Raw genomic sequence first — 18,362 nt, 5'->3', positions numbered from 1 at the left:
TAGGCTGTTCGGTTGAGCCTGTAGGACTCTCAATCATATATTCTTTATATTTATAGATTTCAGTAATAAACCAGTGTGGCCTACATGGCAGGGTCTGCCACGTCTAACCTCTCACCACAGCGGGGTTGAGGCACCAGAAGCTGAGTGTCAGGACTTCAGTCTTGACTCGGATGCTCTGTCTTTGTCTTACACGTGGTCGAACAAAAAACCCCTGGGCATCAGGGGTATCGGGTGGGACCTGGTTTGTCCAAGCATAGCTCTTCTGCAGAGCAACCCGGTAGTCTTCAGCAAACCTACAGACATACAGAGAACAACTGAGCGATAGTTTAATTCCATATCTAATACAGTAGTTAATTTGAAGCACTGGCGTGACTTAATATTTTGGTTCGGCAAATTCTTTGGTTTATTTCTGACCTGCAGTTGTTCCTGAAGAGGAAGTCCAGCACCATGAAGAGGCTTTTTAGAATAGTGGAGGTAGCTGAGCAGATGGTTGGGACTTTCACCATATCCTCTTTACCATTAACCAAACCAACACGCTCCTCTTTCTCCAATACAGCTATCAAGTTTTGCTGTCATATACACACACACACGCACACACACACGCACACACATTTGTTAAAAGGTTCTACTAAATACAGCAATCTAACGCCAATTTGGAAATAATCAATTATCATGAACGGATGAGATCACAATGGGGCTGTTTTACACCAGTGGTGCTGTTAGCACTAGTAAAAATTGTACACTTGCACACATTGACTGCTTTTTTCTCCTATTCTCATCAATGACAAAATTATTTTGCTTAAGATTAAAAAATCATCCACTAAATAAGCAGAAGGAGGGCTGTGTTTACATCTTCAAACAATTTACAACCAACTTCAACGCATTTTTTATCCTTCAACCTTTCTCTCTCATCCTCTCAGAATATTGTTATTTCCAATGACTCTTTAGAAAGTCAGTGCACCGAATGTCAATACAACATTTGGTCTATTCTCCATGTGTGCTACAGTACAGTTTGTTTTGTTGCATCGCTGGTCCATCTATGACAATAGTCTGCCAGAACTTCCTGTAATTGTCTGAAAGTCTGAAAAAAATGTTTCACACTAAAAGAACAATAGTTCAGTTTGATCTGAACCAAGACCATCTCTTTATGTCTGACCAAGGCTGCTTGGTACATGGTCTTGGGAATGTTCACACCTCTAATTCTGGTTTGGATCAAAACAAGAAGTCCACATGCCTGGACCAAACAAGGTAGGTGTAAAAGTGCCCTAAGATTGGACATTTTAACTGTTCATATGTATTGAAGCAGTTCCAATGCAAATAATAACAACATTCTTCAAAAGTTTTCCAGCAAAATATGAGAGAGTGTTCAAGTCAAGGTTAAAAATGTACAAGTGTGGTAAAAATCAAAAGCCTTAAGTAAAGTGAAGTAAAGATATTTCGTGTACCTTCAGAAGGCAGAAAGTAGCAGCTGTGATGCCCAGGGTGTGAAAGATGCCCAATACATCCTTCCCACTCCAGACTTTACAGGCGCTTTCATATCCCCGTTCAGACATCAGGCTTTGGCTCTCTTGGATCCAGCTACACCATGAACAAAACATCCTCAGTTAATATTTTCTAAAATTATGAGAACAACTAATCAGAATAATAAAGTCACTGAATTACTAACTTTGTCATGCTATAGCAGAAGTTCCTCAGTGGCTCATGTTTGGATCGTCTGATATTGTTGTTGACCATGCTGTCAAGCTCATCCCTGGATGTCAACAGACTGTCGTAGTTTAAAGTGAAGCTGGCACTCTCCCTTGCACAGTCCTCAATGTTGTGGGCCTCATCAAGTACCAAGATCTGGCCTGCCAGGTCGATCTCCATCTAGTGAGATTAAAAAGGCGTGGGATCAGATGGTTCTTTGTTAAGAACTACACTCATCTTGTTGCTCCCTTACACTGACTATTTTTGTCATTGTTCTACAATACCTACAACTTCTCTTCCAAACTCTACTCACACTCTCTCTGATTAATGGGTCCAGCAGGTAGTTATATGGGCAGAAGATGATGGAGGCATCCTGCAGAAGTTCACGGGCGGCATAGTATGAGCAGGACTGAAGCCGTTTGCCCAGCACAACCAGGTCCTCGATGTCCCAGGCTTCATTCAGTCCATGGACCTGCTGTACCATGTACTGCTCTCGCATCCTCTGCACACCGTGGTAGTAGCGGCATGACCTGCCCTGTAATGTAATTTTTTTAAAGATACAACAAGAAAGGATAGGGTTGGACAAACATGTAAAAGGCACTGGAAACCAACTACTCAGAGTCATCAATACTCCATTTGTAAGGTGTAGTTTGTTTGATCACACAGCGGTCTCTTTCAATGCATGAACGTAATGAAATGTAACAGATAGTAACATGTAGCCAATGTCACTGGTTTTAGGATTGCTTCCACTGCTTTCAGGACTGCTTCTAAGAAGTTTGGAGCCAAACAAGAAGTACAAGAAGTGATACACTATAAGCATTCATATATGGTATGAATAAGCTCACCAATACCATTCAGAGGTAGCAAGTGTCAGCTGCTGGAAACCAAAAGGTGGACCAGAAGATTTCTAAACACACCACTTAACAGCACAGGAAAAAACGTAACGTAGGAGATGGAAGCATCACAATCGTAACTGTGGAGTAACTGAAAGACGTAATGTGATGTGCTGGCCAATGTTTTGGGTCACTAACTGGCCCCAGAAGTGTCCTGATTCAGTGAATATCAAAGGCAATCACCAACAATATCAGAGTCACTTCCTCAATTGCTGCCCGTCCCATGAGCGTTTACTTCACTCACCTGCCAAACAGACCTGAAAAATGACAGAGTTGGTTGTGCCATAGCCGGATCAAAGGAAATACAATAAAACTGAAACATCCAGGTTTCTGAAATATAGTGGAAATAAATCAAAGAACCTTGACTCAGAGCCTCAAAAGATTCATGAGTTCAAGTTATGGGAGGTCAAAGGTTACGTTTCAGCAGTGGAAAAGGCTAATAGAGAACTGACCCAAACTACATACAGTATTCATTATAACTAGCAATAATAGGAGTTTCTCTAGTGGTAAATTTCTGAGAAAACCCCACTTTCCAGTTTAACCAGAGGTGACAAAGTATTTCAGAGGCTGTCTGCGATCAAGTGTTCCAGCTATTGTGGTGGATTTACATGTCCTGTCACTCTCTCAGTGAATGTAAATGTGTAAAAAAGCAGCATCTCATGTACCAAGCCCCAATTACTCTGTCAAAAGAGGTGTCTACTTTAGAAGTCCCACCCTGTCCTTTATGAGTTTAACAGCTTGAGGTGACACTGTCACACATAAATACTGTACACCACGGACTCCGTAACCTGCAGACAAAATAATAATCCCCAGGTGAAATGATCTACTTCACTGATGTGCTAAGCTTGGACACTTTGCTGACACTGAACCCTGTCTGCTCAGTGAAAGGGGAGTGAGGGGATTAACAGCCACACAGCCACATATCAGAAAGTCAGCACAGTTAAGATAGAGGGCAGGTGTTTTGACTGAAGAAGCCACAAGCTGAACGATGTGTGATTCTGTGAATGAATCACTGTGTGTCTATACACCATGGAAACCTGATGCTGCCTTGACTAGACCCTGAGGTGATGAAGACTCCAGAAAGAGGTTATGACTGGGCCAACTATTTCATATGACAAAGTGAGACAATTGCCAAAACATGAAACACCTCCAATGACAGCACAAGTGTCTTCATTACAGTGGGCGCCTCAACTTCAGTAAAGTATGGGGGGTTACAAGTGTCTCATGTCTCTAAAAAAAAGCTCTGTCTACAGTTCTTGACATTTAAGTGTGTCAAAAAGAGCCTGCTGGACCAATTGTGGATATTGTAGCAGCATAATTGCTGCTCTGAGGTTACATTATTGAAGGAGTTGTGTCTGGTAGTGGTAGGTAACTATGGGTTTGTGTTACAGAGTGAATGAAAAAGTCTAGTTCAAAGGTCTATTACGACGTGATGGTGTGACGTCAACTGAGTATATGCAAGTGAGTGAGATGAATCTACTGGGATCAAAAAGTTAATGTCAAGAACAGTTTGTTATGAGGCGAGAGGGTGCAGACTAGAGCTTTGTGACATTACGATATATATATCATTGTGTGTTGTTTATAAAGTAATTTTAACGTGTAGCCTACTTGTGATAGCATTTTTACGTTACCCGCAAGGACTCATTTACAGCACCAGTCACTCAAGAGTAAACAGAGGCAAAGCAGCATGGCGGAGATGGAGGAGAGCATAATGGAAGACAAACATAATATTACTAGTAGTGTTACATCAGACACGGATACAGAAGCAGAACACCAAAAGATTTGGTGCCTAAAAGGGGTAACTGGTATTCCATCGTTTGGCTTTGGTTTGGGTTTAAAAAGTCAGACACCGACCAGACAACGGTAATCTGCAAAACATGCCGCCAACAAGTTGTTACTAGCAACTCGAACACACACACACACACACACACACACACACACACACACATATATCTCGTTATCAGGATATAAAATTAGCTATATCAAGATATAAAATTTTGTCCATATCGCACAGTACTAGTGCAGACAAATAGGAGGGTTGAACTGGTCGAAGTTACAGACTATAACAAATACATATACCGGTTCTGCCCTTCATGGGATAAAAATCACATTTTAACAGTATAGCCTGGCCTGATTTTTTAAAGATCCCATATTATGAAAAACATGTTTTCTCTGGTGTCTACATACATAAAGTGGTCCTCCCTGAGCCTGCCAACTCCCAGAATGAGGAACGCAAATGACTCCTGCATGGTCTTTGCAGTCCATCCACTGGTAAAACGGGGCTCCTGCAGTCTGTTCAGATTCAGCTCCTTTCGTTACGTGACGAAAGGAGTCCTTTTCATAGGCAGGCCTCCTCTGTGTGGTGATAGGAGATATCCAAGAGAGGGGCATTCATCCCCGCGGTAAAGTTTGGTGTGTCCAGCAGTAAGATAGCGGTGTTTTGTGATGTCGTCGCTCAGAGTTATACACGCAAATTGCTGTTGTTGGTTGTAAAAATCAACATCAGTGCCTATATTCTATCCCAGCCACAGAACAACAGAAGAGACAGTGGTTGCGTTTCATTTTTAACGACAACGTGCCGATGTGAAGTTCGTGTAAGTTTGTGTGTGTGTGCTAAGCACTTCACATCGGACTGCTTCAGTAATGAGGGTCAGTACAAAGCTGGCTTTGTCTCAACACTGACCCTTGTAAAAGGATCAGTCCCACCCATACCAGACCCAGCCACTGCACCCAAGCCACAAGTAAGGGTTGCCACATTTTGATAGTATTCACAGTTGCCTACGAGAACGGTGAGGTCAGCTGGAAACTGGCTAACTAGTTAGCTCTGCTTTGGTCCACTATGCAATGGCATTTGAAGCGAGTTTAATGTTAATAATACTACGATGGAGCTTGGTTGTCACAGTAAAAAGTCTGGAAACGTGCAGACTGGAGACAGAGACGATGTGAACACTGTCCAAGAGTTTGGAGACTGTGTTAGAGACAAACATAGCTTTCGCTAACTGTTAGCCATTAGCTACATGGTAGTAACTGTAACAACACATAGAACAAACTAACATTATTAAGACACACTAAGCATTCTGAAATGTCCTGCTGCAGCCGCAGAGTCTGTACTTCTTCAGGAGCCTCTCCTTCTGGGTCTGATTCTGGGTCAAACTGGTATGGTTGAACGATAGTATCTCCGCGAGCCATGGCGATACATCCACCATAACATCAGCACATGCTCTCATACTCTCCCTGAGAGGGGCGTGTAGCAGGCAAGGCAGGCGTTGACAGACGGCGCTCATTAGCATTTAAAGGTGCAGGCACAGCAACAGCCCGCTCTTAGGCGAGCTCATTTGAGAGAAAGAGCTCCATTTTCATTATTACGGCCCAAGCAGGACTCGACTCACTATAGTTTTTCGAACAACTACTTTTTCATCCCAAATGATCGCATTTTTCACTGCCTGAACATACCCCAAAACTCACCAAACTTGGAATATACGTCACACCAGCCGAAATTTCATAATCTAATGTTGTCCTCGACTTCTACAACTAGGTGGTGCTATAATCAAGGAAAATGCGTTTTGGCTTAAAACTCATATACTTTGTCGCACATTCAAAAAACCTTAGATCCACGCGTTCACAGGTATATATGAATTGTGATAGAGGCTGCAAACAACAACAAATGTCGCAAACATACTTTTTCGAACTCCTCCGAGGCCATTTCACCGATTTCCATGAAACTTTGCACACAGCATCTGTGGACTTTGATATTCCAAACAATACTCAAGTTATTACATAACTTCCTGGACAATTTGCTCAAAACACATATTTCCACATTGGTCAGTCCGAATTACATGAAACTCCACTTCCCCATGAGCCCCTGAGGCTCTGTGCAAAATTTTGGCTGACGACCACTAGGTGGCACTGTTTAAAATGAAGTATTTTATATCTCCACATCGATTGGTCGGATTAACACGAAACTTGGTAGAATCATTGACAATGCCCTCCTGACAATAACTGACAAAAGGCATTAGCAGCAGACTCTATAGCGCCCCCTGGAACATTAACAATCCAAGCCCCGCCTCCTAGATGCACATACATGAATGAAATTCGGTATGCCTAAGTATCATCACCCGGCGCACAAAAAACATTCACCATACAAAACTGTCACTCAAACAGGAAGTCGTCCATTTAAATTATTCCGGCCCGAGCAGGTCTCGACCCGCGAGGTCCTTACTGTTTTTCAAATGACGACTTTTTCATCCCAAATGATAACATTTTTCACTGTCTGAACATACCCCAAAACTCACCAAACTTGGAATATCGTCACACCTGCCGAAAAATTTCATAATCTATTGTTGTCCTTGATTTCCACCACTAGGCGGTGCTATAATCAAGGAAAGTGGATTTTGGCTTAAAACTCACATATATTTTGTCGCACATTCAAAAACCTTCTATCCTCACATTCACTGAACTGTGCTGAAATGCAAGTTATTGAATAACAACTTCTTGTACATTTTGCTCAAAACTTGAAATGTTGCCTATCTCCACATTGGTGTGTCCGAATGTCATGAAACCCAGGTAAATACTTCTCCATGAGCCACTAAGGCGCTATGAAAAATTGATCAACTTAATTTGTCGAACTCTTCCTAGGCCATTTGACCGATTTGCAACAAACTTCGCAAGTAGCATCTGTGGACAAATATTATCAAAAGCTTTCACCTACATCATACCTGGTGGTACGGTCCATTTTGATGCTTTGCCATAAAACCATCAACTCATTATAACTTCCACATACAATTTGCCATCTACTCCAAATTGCTCGAACATGTAGAAGGTCTTACCCAGAGTACATATACACGGTACACCCCAACAGCAGTATGCCCTGACGTGCGTGGACTGCGAGGGCCCGTTCGTCGCTGCTTGCAGCTTTAATTATATTCTGTTTTTATTCATGTTTTACAAAGTGTCCCATCTTTCTCTTAGAGTGATCCAACACCCACCTGTAAAGCTTCCACGTAGAGAGCAGTTCAAAAACACAGATATAAATTGGCATATGACCTGAAATTTAAAGTCAAATAGAGGTTTAAGGTCAGCGTATAAGTGTGTCAGCATTCATCCTCACATCTTTGGCTTCCAGTAGTTCCTTGCAGCGTTCATTGCGGTTGAAGTGAGGCGCCACCTCTGGGTTGACACAGGTGTGATCTCTGCTGGATAAGATGGTCATGGGCACCCTGGAGTAGACAGTGCGCCTCAGCTCGTGGGCGATCTGAGTTATCTGCTTATGTGTGCGAGTGCCAAAGAAGATCTTAGGAATCTTTTTTTTGCCATCTTTGTCTTTTTCCTTCACACTGTCTTTGGGTGAAGCACATGGGCACCGGGAGCAAGGTTCAGGGGACTGGATAGAGAAAAAGGAAACAAACATTGCAGGTTTGAACACACATTCTGCATGCAAGGTGCATGTGCATGGCAGAACATCACCCTTTTCATTTAAGCGGCCATGTAAAAAAGTTAGTAGGGGTGGTGAAAAAAAACGATTATTGATTAATCGTGATTATATTATTGATGATTATGAGTCGATTATTACATTTCCAAAGATCGATATTTATTTATTCATTTATTTTTCATTGTAATACAAACCGGAATCCTCCTCTTACTGGCTTCCGCTATATGGTCCACAGTCTGGAGCCAAGATATGTTATTCCATTCCGGATGTTTTTCATGCTTAAATAGATTCCAAATCTTTACAAGGAGACAAAGCTTTCTGTGCAAGAGTCCCTCAACTCTGCTCACAGGGTAGCAATAACATGCGAATCAAATCAAATTGGGAAATGGGCTGATTAACCACCCCTACAAGTTAGAGTAGACAAACAGTCGGCATGAGCAGCATGGCTCATGTGTGTGACATGCAATGCAGTGGTGCGTCATCTCCTACACCGTTATTGGCCAAAATAGACTTGAAAACGACTGTCCATACCACATCACTGTCATACTAGCATTCCACCACAGATTTAATGTCTTAATATGTCACAAAAATCAGATTCATTTGGGTGGCTGGTTTCTTTGACCGAGCACAATTTGATGTGGATCCTGATAAAAATGAATATGTTTTATTCAAAGTCAGATTAGTCTTAACTGAATTAAAAGGGACTGTTCAGCTTAGCGGAGGTATGCAATTCTATTTTAATTAAATTAATGATAACACTGGTGGGTGGGACAGCCACTGTTGATAACTTATCATTCTTATCTTTATTATTCCTATCTTATATTGAATCAGTACTTATCAGATACATTTTCAACTGATCACTGCATCTCATGTACACACGCATCAGATATTATCATATGACATATGAAATATGCAACTCCTTCTCATCATTATTATTCACTGGCTGAATAGGCTTACTGACAGACTATCTTGTATACTCTTTTGAAAAAACATGAAGAAGCATAAAGAATTTCTATCTATACATAAGGCGTCCTGTCACTCTTCACCAGGTGACCTTTTGAGTCTGAAAGATGATAGGACACCATTGTGGAGGCTGAGAAAATCTAGCCGCTTCATAATTGACCATCCTGTGACGTGCTGAATTCTTTCTTTCACCCCTCACAGGTAAAGTGTAGCTGGCAACCCTTATGAAACTGATCCTGCTTATGTGTTGAGCTCTTTTAAGTGGTGTACTCTTTGGCCATTCAGTGTCTTACATACAACACCTAATCACAGGCCTCTCACATATATATAAATAATTTGAGATTCTGTAAAATATCATTGTCAATGTTAACAGCAGTGGTAGTTGTAGCAGTAAGGTACCTATACATCTATAAGCACTAATATAAAATGATGTTTTCCAAAAAGAGGTATACTAACACATAATTCATAAGCTCATCCACTGGTTTTCTTAGTTTAGCTTAGCCATAACTCCTTTTGAGGAACTCTGGTACCTACAGTTGAATAGCCAGTGGCTTCTCTCATTTGCAGTTTATCATTTATTCATTTTTTTATGATAGGCTACATTTCAGTGGAAACGGAAGCAACAAATGCCTCCTTTCAGAAAGAAACCACAATTTGGATGCACAGATGCATAAAATCAGAAAATTCTGTTTAAACTGATTTCTTCCTTTTGAAATATTAGCTACATGTAAATAGGTTTACAGATCCAAAAACCAACATTAGACTCAAATTGTAATGTCACTTCTGTATTTTAATTGGTCGAGTGGATACATTTACATCAAAAAAGAAGGCTATGAATCACTGAAGGCTCACTGGGAGTGAGCTGGGGTGTGACTATGGACTTGCGATAAAATTAATAATTAGCAGCAGTGAGTGATTAAAGTTGGCTTCCCCAAGTTGCTATCTTTGCGTTAAAAGACAGATCACTAAATTGGACCACCTGGTTTTAATGCCACTTGAGGCAAATACTGTGATTTGTGATACGGGATGAATACAAATTAACTGACTAGAGGACAAATTTATCAAGTTACCAAATGGACAACAATGTAATGAAACATTATATGATCAAACCAAAAGAGGGAGAGTATAGGACAGAAAAAAACGAAAGGATCTGAAATTGATGATTAAGGAGACACCACAGATGGCTTTAGTTGAGATATTACCCATTTCTTGCTGAAAGCAGCAAATGTCAAATATCATCATGCAGTCGCTGGAGACTAGTTTGGCAGGACATGCCATTTAAGAGCTTTATTAAATTTTTCAGGTATCTTTTGACATGCCATTTCGATAGTTAATTTGTGATTGTTTTGTATTCCTGAAAATGCACCACCAAATGGCTGAAAATACAGAAACAAAGTTTGTCATGGAACTCGGTGGAGTAATCTTAATATGTTGATTTGAGTGGATGATGTACAGTCTGCCAATTTGTCATCTTAAATTACCTAGGCTCAAAGTGACAGGCAAATTAAAAGATAATCTCAGAAGGATTTGCTGCGACAGCCCCCCTCAGTTTTGCATAAACAATAGTCTATGGTGGCTAAATTTAGCTAATATTAGCAAACAATGTTGTGTAATGACTGCATCAGTTTACGTATTCCATTCTCCACTTGAGCTTCTCTTGTTCTAGTTTTTTAAATAAACCCTTTGTGGTTGAATAGTTATTTGCATGCCACATAACCACAACTTTTCACAACCATTTCAATTCTAGTCAGGGACTTTTGTTGCAAGTATAACCCCGCTCTTTGTCACATTTCTTGTCAGGCTCTGTCAAATTGTGGATTCTGTTCATCACAAGTTAAATACACTTTGGATTACAATCTTACATATCCTCTATGGTCTCTAGATTTCAACTAGTGTTACATTAAGATTGGGCAATCACAAACAGTTTCTAGATTGATTTTCCAGATACTTAGCTATTGCATGACATATTGATATTGCAATGTTTAAATACATATTTTGTGATAAAGGATTTAACCTACCTGTACACAAAATGACCTGGCCTTATATCAGATCACAACATAACTCACTGTCTTCTGTGTCCATTTCCACTACAGTAATGATGTAAAGATGATAATATGAGGCTATCCACTTATCAGTGTCTCTTGATTTAGGCAACAACAGGTTAGTGACTTCCTGAAATTAGGCTCAAAAAGGCAGTTGTACTATTCCGTGAGCCTAGAGAGAGAGAGCTGATATTGCTGGACTTTAAATTGTAAAACAGCTAATGGTAGCTAACCCGAAGGTCAAGCAATGATATTGTCCACTTCATGGTGTTATCTTCAAGTGTCTGGCCACATCACAGATTACTGTAGTCTTGTTAATATTGAATAAACATAATTCACAATCTTGGCAAACATGTTTATCCCTAAATCCTCAACAAATGACCTGAACGATGCCACGTAACAATGAATGGTATGTGTTGTGATGCATTGCACCTCATGATGGGGATCAGAAGGTAGCACTTCTGATGACAGACAAGTAGCTCGAGTTACCCTGCGGCTCAGATTTTCCAAGCATGTTTGCCCATCAAATATTACAATGTGTGATGGAGTGTGGGCCAAAGGGAGCTCTCAGAGAGCCGTCTCTCAGAGTTAAGAGGGATAACGAGCCCTGAGCCCATGTGAAAAATAAACAGAGGTGCTGCAGGGCCCCAACACCAGTTCAAGTTACCTTTCTCCTCTGGAACAGTTACGCTCCACAGGCTGGGCCCTGAGCCCGATCACCTTACCTGCTGCTGCCACATTAAATAGAGCCATCCAAATATCCTGCCCCAAGATGGCCAATAATTACTTATTCATTGGCAGGTAGGGGAAGGAGGGGTGGGATGGGGCAGTGTAGAAGGGTTTCTGATGAATAGAGGCCCTTGTCAAATGCTGCAGCAGGAAACAGCTGACACAAGAGTATCCTTTTACGCGCCTGCCTCCTGAGATGCCAGGACAACAAGGTTTCAAGCCTGGCCCCACAGCCCAGAGCAGACACCCCCTAGAAAGGAATGTAGATAACTGGCAAAAGGGGCAAATGGGATGCCAGCTCTGCTCGCAACAACAAAATATTAGTTATTTCAGCAAAGGACAGTTCCACTGGTGCTGCTCCTTGGTGCTGCTATGAGAATGCACTCATTCGGTCTGCTAAACAACATGTAACAGTAGGGAACTGCATTCTAATTAAAACAGTATTCAAAGGGACATTGTGTAGGCGTTACTAGGTTTCTCTAGATTTACTAAGTTTCTTTAGGCTATATTTGGTTTCTTCACGTATACCAAGTTTACTTAGTACAGGTATACTAAGACTCTAGTACACCTACACGGTGTAAGTGTATGCAGCAGCTAAAGCTCTCTTGAATTGACAGAACAGAGGTCAGTGGTGTTACTGAACACCTCAGAATATTCACAGGTAGGCTTCTGTTGCTATACTCCCTGCCAACACCTGAGAGATGGAAATCTCACACTCCAGGAGGCCAGTCAGAGGGCACTGAGGGGCCGCAGGCAGTGGATCACTTAGGTATCACTGGCGCCTCTCACTGGACGCCAATTTGCTCCTCATTCCACAGCTTTCGAGGGCTTGGAATTCATTCCAATAACGGTGGGCTTCAATAGCCAATACTTAGGAAGACATGACACCAAACACCCCCTCCTCCCGTTTTGACCACACTGTGCAGGTAGGGGCCCTGGCAAATATCTGCCCTCCAAAGCACCTGTTTATCCCTCGGGCGCAGTAACCAGCGGGTGAACCCCATTCAATATTTATCCCCGTGGCTTTCACAGATCAGCGACCCAGGCGAGGCAAACCCTCTTAATTAAAACTGGAGCTTGCTTCAAAGGGCCCCATTCAGGCCGTCAGTCAGCGCACGCGGGACAAAAGAGCCCGGGTCATGTAGCTGCAGGGAAACCAGAGATGGATGCGCTTTTTCGACTTCACTTTCCCTCCTACTCTTTTTCCACCTCCCACCATCCACAGCTCTAAATCCAAGCCAAACACCTGTGGCAAGTTCAGATGCAGTTTTGAGAGTTCAACCATTCCTGTGAGATGTGTGACCACATTCTATGGCTCAGCATGTTTAATGATTATAGCTAACCTTTAGGTCTTTGAGATGTTGAGAGGACTCAGGAACATGGATTCTTCACCAGAAATGGCATGTAGATACCTTTCAGACCATTGTTGTTACTTAATGCATCTGGTTTGGTTTCATCTGACTGCTACAATAGATTGACAGGATCCCAATATTATTCTGGGCTACCAAATTAGTAACCTCTGAGTGACAACAATATAAATCTTTCTTCATAATTTTGTAAGAATTTCATCCTGATACACAGTACACGTCCCACACAGGTACCTTCATTTCATTAACTCCTCCAGGCTTAAACTAATGCAGTCCACTACAGAAGCCCTGTAATACAGCTAGAGCTGCAATTACTTATTGATAATTTGTTTTAAATACAAATCAGCAATAAATTTATGGATTCAGTCCTGTTTCACGTAGAGATGCCAAATATTACAAGCTTCTCAAATGTGAGGACTTGCTGCTTTTTATTGTTCTATGTGATAGAAAACCAATTTTCTGCCTATATCTCTTTGTTAAATAAAGGGAGGATAAATTCCTGGATTTGTCTCTTTATCCAGATTCACATCAAAAAGTAATGGGGTCGTCTTTGGTCTGAGACCCATCATCCATCCAAATATGGTGGAGATCCAATCAGTAGTATTTCTGTAATCCTGCTGACATGGCAATCAAGCAACAGACAGACGGGAGGTAATAATGAGTAACAGTAAATCAGAACAGCTGTATGGGTACAAACGGGCACACACACACACCTGGTTTCTTATGGGGATGTAGCATAGTATACTATCTATAATAGCCTTCTTTGTAGGTTTGTACTTTGTTTTGTTAAAATAAATGCATGTGTAAACACAAATTCTCTACAATGTTCAATTTTGTCTTGTTTCAACTTCATACTAAGCTTGCAAGTTTAACCAGAGCCTTGGCCAATTTGGTGGAGTATACCTCCACCCAGTGGTGGTAGTGAATACTGATATTGAACTAATTGCTGACAGAATGAAAGCATAAACAAGTGATTAAAATGTAGCTAACTCTACCAGCATCATCCATGAAAGAGTTAACCTGTATTATCTGGGGGAGATTTATCACACTGATAGAACAGACATCTTTATCGCAACAGACATTTGGATGTCTCATAGTAAGACAAGTACAAGGCTTAGCACTGAGAAAGGTGGTGCACTATCTAAAAGTCTTGATTAACACGATCCAAAAAACAACATGAACAACAGACTTTGTTTACAGCAGACATTTTAATATGTCATTGCTGAAAAAGCACAGGTGTAATTACTAATATTAATGTTGGCTCCATTACATTATATGTCTAATTTATGCTGGCTCACAGGGACAGTTTTCTGAGACATTTAACAAAACTAACCAGTCAGTAATTAAACTTGTAAAACATGAATTGAATGTGTATCTTGCAAATCAATGTTGATATATTGTCAATTAAAAACATGGTAAACATAATGTATTTCATGTGTTACATCATCAACTTCTTTGATTTTTGTAAATATATTCGTATTCTGAATATGATGCCAGCAACACGTTTCAAACAAGTTGGGACAGGGGAACAAAAGACTGAGAAAGTTGTGGAATGCCCCAAAGCACCTGAATAGAACATTCCACAGATAAACAGGTTCATTGGTAACAGGTGGGATCATAATTTGGGAATTAAAAAGGGGCATCCACAAGAGGCTCAGTCGTTCACAAGCAAGGATGGGGGGAGGTTTACCACTTAGTCAAACACATGATTGTAGATAGGAGATTACTACATGGGCTCAGGAAAACTTTGTAAAACTGTTGTCAGTAAACACAGTTTGCTTTTAAATAATTGCATTTGGTTTTATTTACTTTTTACACAGCCTTACAACTTTTTGCAATTGGGCTTGCAATATTTTTGGAGAGATGAACCGGTCGAGTGGCTTGAGATCGGAATTGGATGCTTTTAGGCATGACCGGCAACCGGTCAGATATATCTGATTCTGTGATGGTCACATTTACACACATGCTACCCGGAGTTGCAAAACCTAACAGAATACAGAACTGGTAAATGTTATACCCTTTTTCCACTGGTTAAAAATACAATTTAAAACAGCTAAGATTAGGCTTTTGTGTGCAAAGCTCAACTTCCTGGCTATGATAATACCGGGATCACTGACCAAAGCAGCCATCTTCCAGTTTATCACCAAGCTAACTTGAAGGGGGATAAAATAATTTAATCGTGCAGCTCTTCCAAATGTTACTGGACTGACTGTCTGTGGGATGTGGGAAAGGGGTATGTAGTTTAATCATTTTATTTTAGACCTGCTAATTTTGGAGCAAAAGTGGCACTTGTGTAAGTGTTTTGGGAAATGCTTTTTAGCACTTTCCTCCTCTCCTCTGCTGCCTGTCTGTGTGTTTCACTGTGGGACATCACACAGACAAGGAGCGGAGCAGAGACGGGGACATTCCTCAAGTTGGCGATAGAGGTGTGTTGTCGATATTTTGGAAATAAAACACTGTAGTCGAGGGTTATAAGTGCAAAGTAACAACATGGAATCTTGGCTGCCAACTTTTAACTTCAGTGTATTAGACAGACTGTAAGAGTGACTCAGTAAGAATCCCAGATACCAATGTATTCTGCGCATATGCTTATCAGGGGAACTTAAACTCATTTTAGACCACTTAATTAACAGGCCACAAATTAAATTATCATACAACAAAGTAGGATATGCTAGAGGGAAGGAGAGAGGTAAAGAGGAAAGGGGGTGTGATGTATTATGAGACTATAGTGGGGAATATATTTCTATGTCAGAAGATTCATTTGAATTTCCAGAGTTTGCACTTAAGTTTTTTATGCACAAATTAAAAGATCTCAAAAGAACAGTTAGAAACAACCAATTGACAGGAAAAACACAGATAGAACACAGTCATTTTAACTAATATTAACAATATATAATCAAGTGTCCAAGAACATCATGACATGTTGACAGGGAGCCAGCTTGCATTATACCTTGACGCTCAATTAAGCAGCTAGATGGGACTTCAGTGATCATCCGAATGTGCTTTTCATACAGTTTTAGGTCAAAATGTGTTGTGAAACATACCAATCTGGATGTATGGGGGATACTGCTCCCATGTATTAGTGAAACCATACTACTGGTGTAACTTAGCATCAATGTCTGAAGTGTACTCACGCAGCATGATGAGGACAGCCCAGCTGCCTGGCTGTTTGTATCTGCCATCAAACTCCGAGAACCTGACGGCTTATTTTCCAGCTCTGGCTCATCATCTAAGAAAATCACTCCCTGCTCCAGACGTGGCCTTTTACGGCTCTGAGGAATAAACAAAGATAGGAGTTGTACATGACTCTTTGGAAATTAAAATGCTTATTATCAATGCATATTATCTCTTGGTTTGCAGAATAATGTCATTTCATTTTTATACAGTGCTATTTCTAAACAGGAGGGCTATTAATTAAAGAGACAAAAGCAATGTACAAGAAGAATTATATTATACGTTTACAATATATCAAGCATATATACATTTATTCAATGCATTTCAGGGCATTACTGGTAGGCTTTTTGTATTTACACAACTGGAGGAGACAACAAGAATGAGTCATCTGCTTTGTCACAACCCCCCTTTATTTGTTAAGTGAAAATCTTGGTGTTGATGTAGCCATGGCAACAAATGGAGTGAGTGTAAAAACTACTGAAAAGAAGAAAGGATAGCGTATTGACTCAAAATGACTACAGATGATAACTCTTCGAGATAATTTGTCTAAATTTAATGACGGGAGGATGTTTTACATATATTTCTTGCACAATACCCTACCTCTCACATCTCATTAAAAAAGATAGTGCAAATCTGACAGTGTGAAAAAAAATAGCTAATCAATATGCCAAAACCATACAGTGAAGAAGTAAAATATTTTCATGTTATATATTGATATTTCACTGCTATGACAGTGTGGATCTTTAGCCTTTGGATCTGGAAAGTTCTGTGATGCAAATTATTCACTAATTTCACAGTCACCCAGTCATGATGAAGCCTCAGCTGCTGATCAACTCAGCTATTCTGCAACATATAGAAATTAAAAATAACAATATACACCACTATATTATTTTGACATAAGAGCCATTACCATTAAAGTGTTCTTTCCTTTTTTTGTCATTTACACCAACATGTGATGTAGAGTGCCTATAAAAAGTATTCACTCCTTCATTGTTTATCTCTTTTTATTGCTTTTATAAATAGAATTATGGTCAATATAATTTCACTTTCTGACAAAAAAGTACAAAAAAACCCTCATTAATGTCAAAGTGAAAACCGATTTCTACAAAGTAATGTCAATTAGTTGAAAACATACAATGTAAAATAAGAAATTGCATTAGTATTCACCACTTTTAAAGTGACTGACCTAATTCAACAGAGGTCCAGCCAAAAGGTACTAGTACCCTCACAATTAGTGAAATGGAGATCACCTGAGTGCAGTGAAGGTCTCTAAAGTGATCGTAGTACAGAGACACCTGTCTCTAAAGGTCCAGTCACTGGTTAATCACACCATGAAGACAAAAGATCACTCCATGCAACTCAGTGGAAAGGTTATTGAAAACTATATATCAGGGGATGGATGCAAAACATTTCCAAGTCACTGAAACATCCCGCAGAGTTCAGTTAAATCCATTTTTAAAAACTGGAAGCAATGCGGCGCTTGTAAGTCTGACTAGAGCAGGCCGTCCTCACAAACCGAGTTACCGTGCAAGAAGAAGCACCTGAGATGGGAGAGACATCTGTTACCAGGGTTCTTCTTCTTCAGGCATGCAAATAATTTATACAGGCACTGTACACAGTTTTGCGTGTGTAGCCCCAAGACTCTGGGACAGCATTCCCCTCCCGATCAGATCTACCCCCTTGACTGACTGTTTAAGTCCATCCCTTTTATTAACTGGCATTTCAATTCTCCTAATGTGGTTGAGTCTTGACCTGTGCCTTCTTGTATTTGTGATTGTGGTTAACTGCTGTTTCTTGCTACCTGTTCTGTGCAACATTTAAAATAAATACATTTGACTTGACTGAACATGACAGTCTGGCAAACTATGTACTGCATATTGATTCACTTGTATCTCTGTAACATTGTTATGACAGTACTGCACTGTGAGTCATCATCAGATTTCTAACTTGTAATTCTTAGAACTATACAACTATATCATCAAACCACTGCAGACAGGGATTGATGTTCCCTTCTTTTCTGCTGAATAATGTTAACCCTTTAAATTGAATATACAGTAAATTCACCATAAATGTAAAACAG

General features: G+C 40.4%; 1 protein-coding gene across 11 annotated transcripts in view; it reads right to left on the bottom strand.

The window, feature by feature from the left end:
* The window catches only part of brip1 (BRCA1 interacting protein C-terminal helicase 1), a 108,775-nt gene that overhangs the window by 87,176 nt on the left and 3,237 nt on the right, over positions 1–18,362 (bottom strand). For all 11 annotated transcript variants that reach the window (XM_037074249.1, XM_037074232.1, XM_037074188.1 and 8 more), the window contains exons 6-12: positions 16,243–16,380; positions 7,687–7,959; positions 2,000–2,221; positions 1,667–1,866; positions 1,446–1,578; positions 415–569; positions 116–293 (exon numbers count right to left, since the gene is read on the bottom strand). In XM_037074249.1, the coding sequence (XP_036930144.1) occupies positions 116–293; positions 415–569; positions 1,446–1,578; positions 1,667–1,866; positions 2,000–2,221; positions 7,687–7,959; positions 16,243–16,380 (1,299 nt within the window). The remainder of the gene's footprint in view (positions 1–115; positions 294–414; positions 570–1,445; positions 1,579–1,666; positions 1,867–1,999; positions 2,222–7,686; positions 7,960–16,242; positions 16,381–18,362) is intronic.

This window comes from Acanthopagrus latus, chromosome 2, assembly GCF_904848185.1.
Source record: "Acanthopagrus latus isolate v.2019 chromosome 2, fAcaLat1.1, whole genome shotgun sequence".
In the NCBI taxonomy this organism is placed as follows: domain Eukaryota; kingdom Metazoa; phylum Chordata; class Actinopteri; order Spariformes; family Sparidae; genus Acanthopagrus; species Acanthopagrus latus.
The sequence above is the reverse complement of the archived record's forward strand: the minus strand, read 5'-3'. Positions and strand labels throughout refer to the sequence as shown.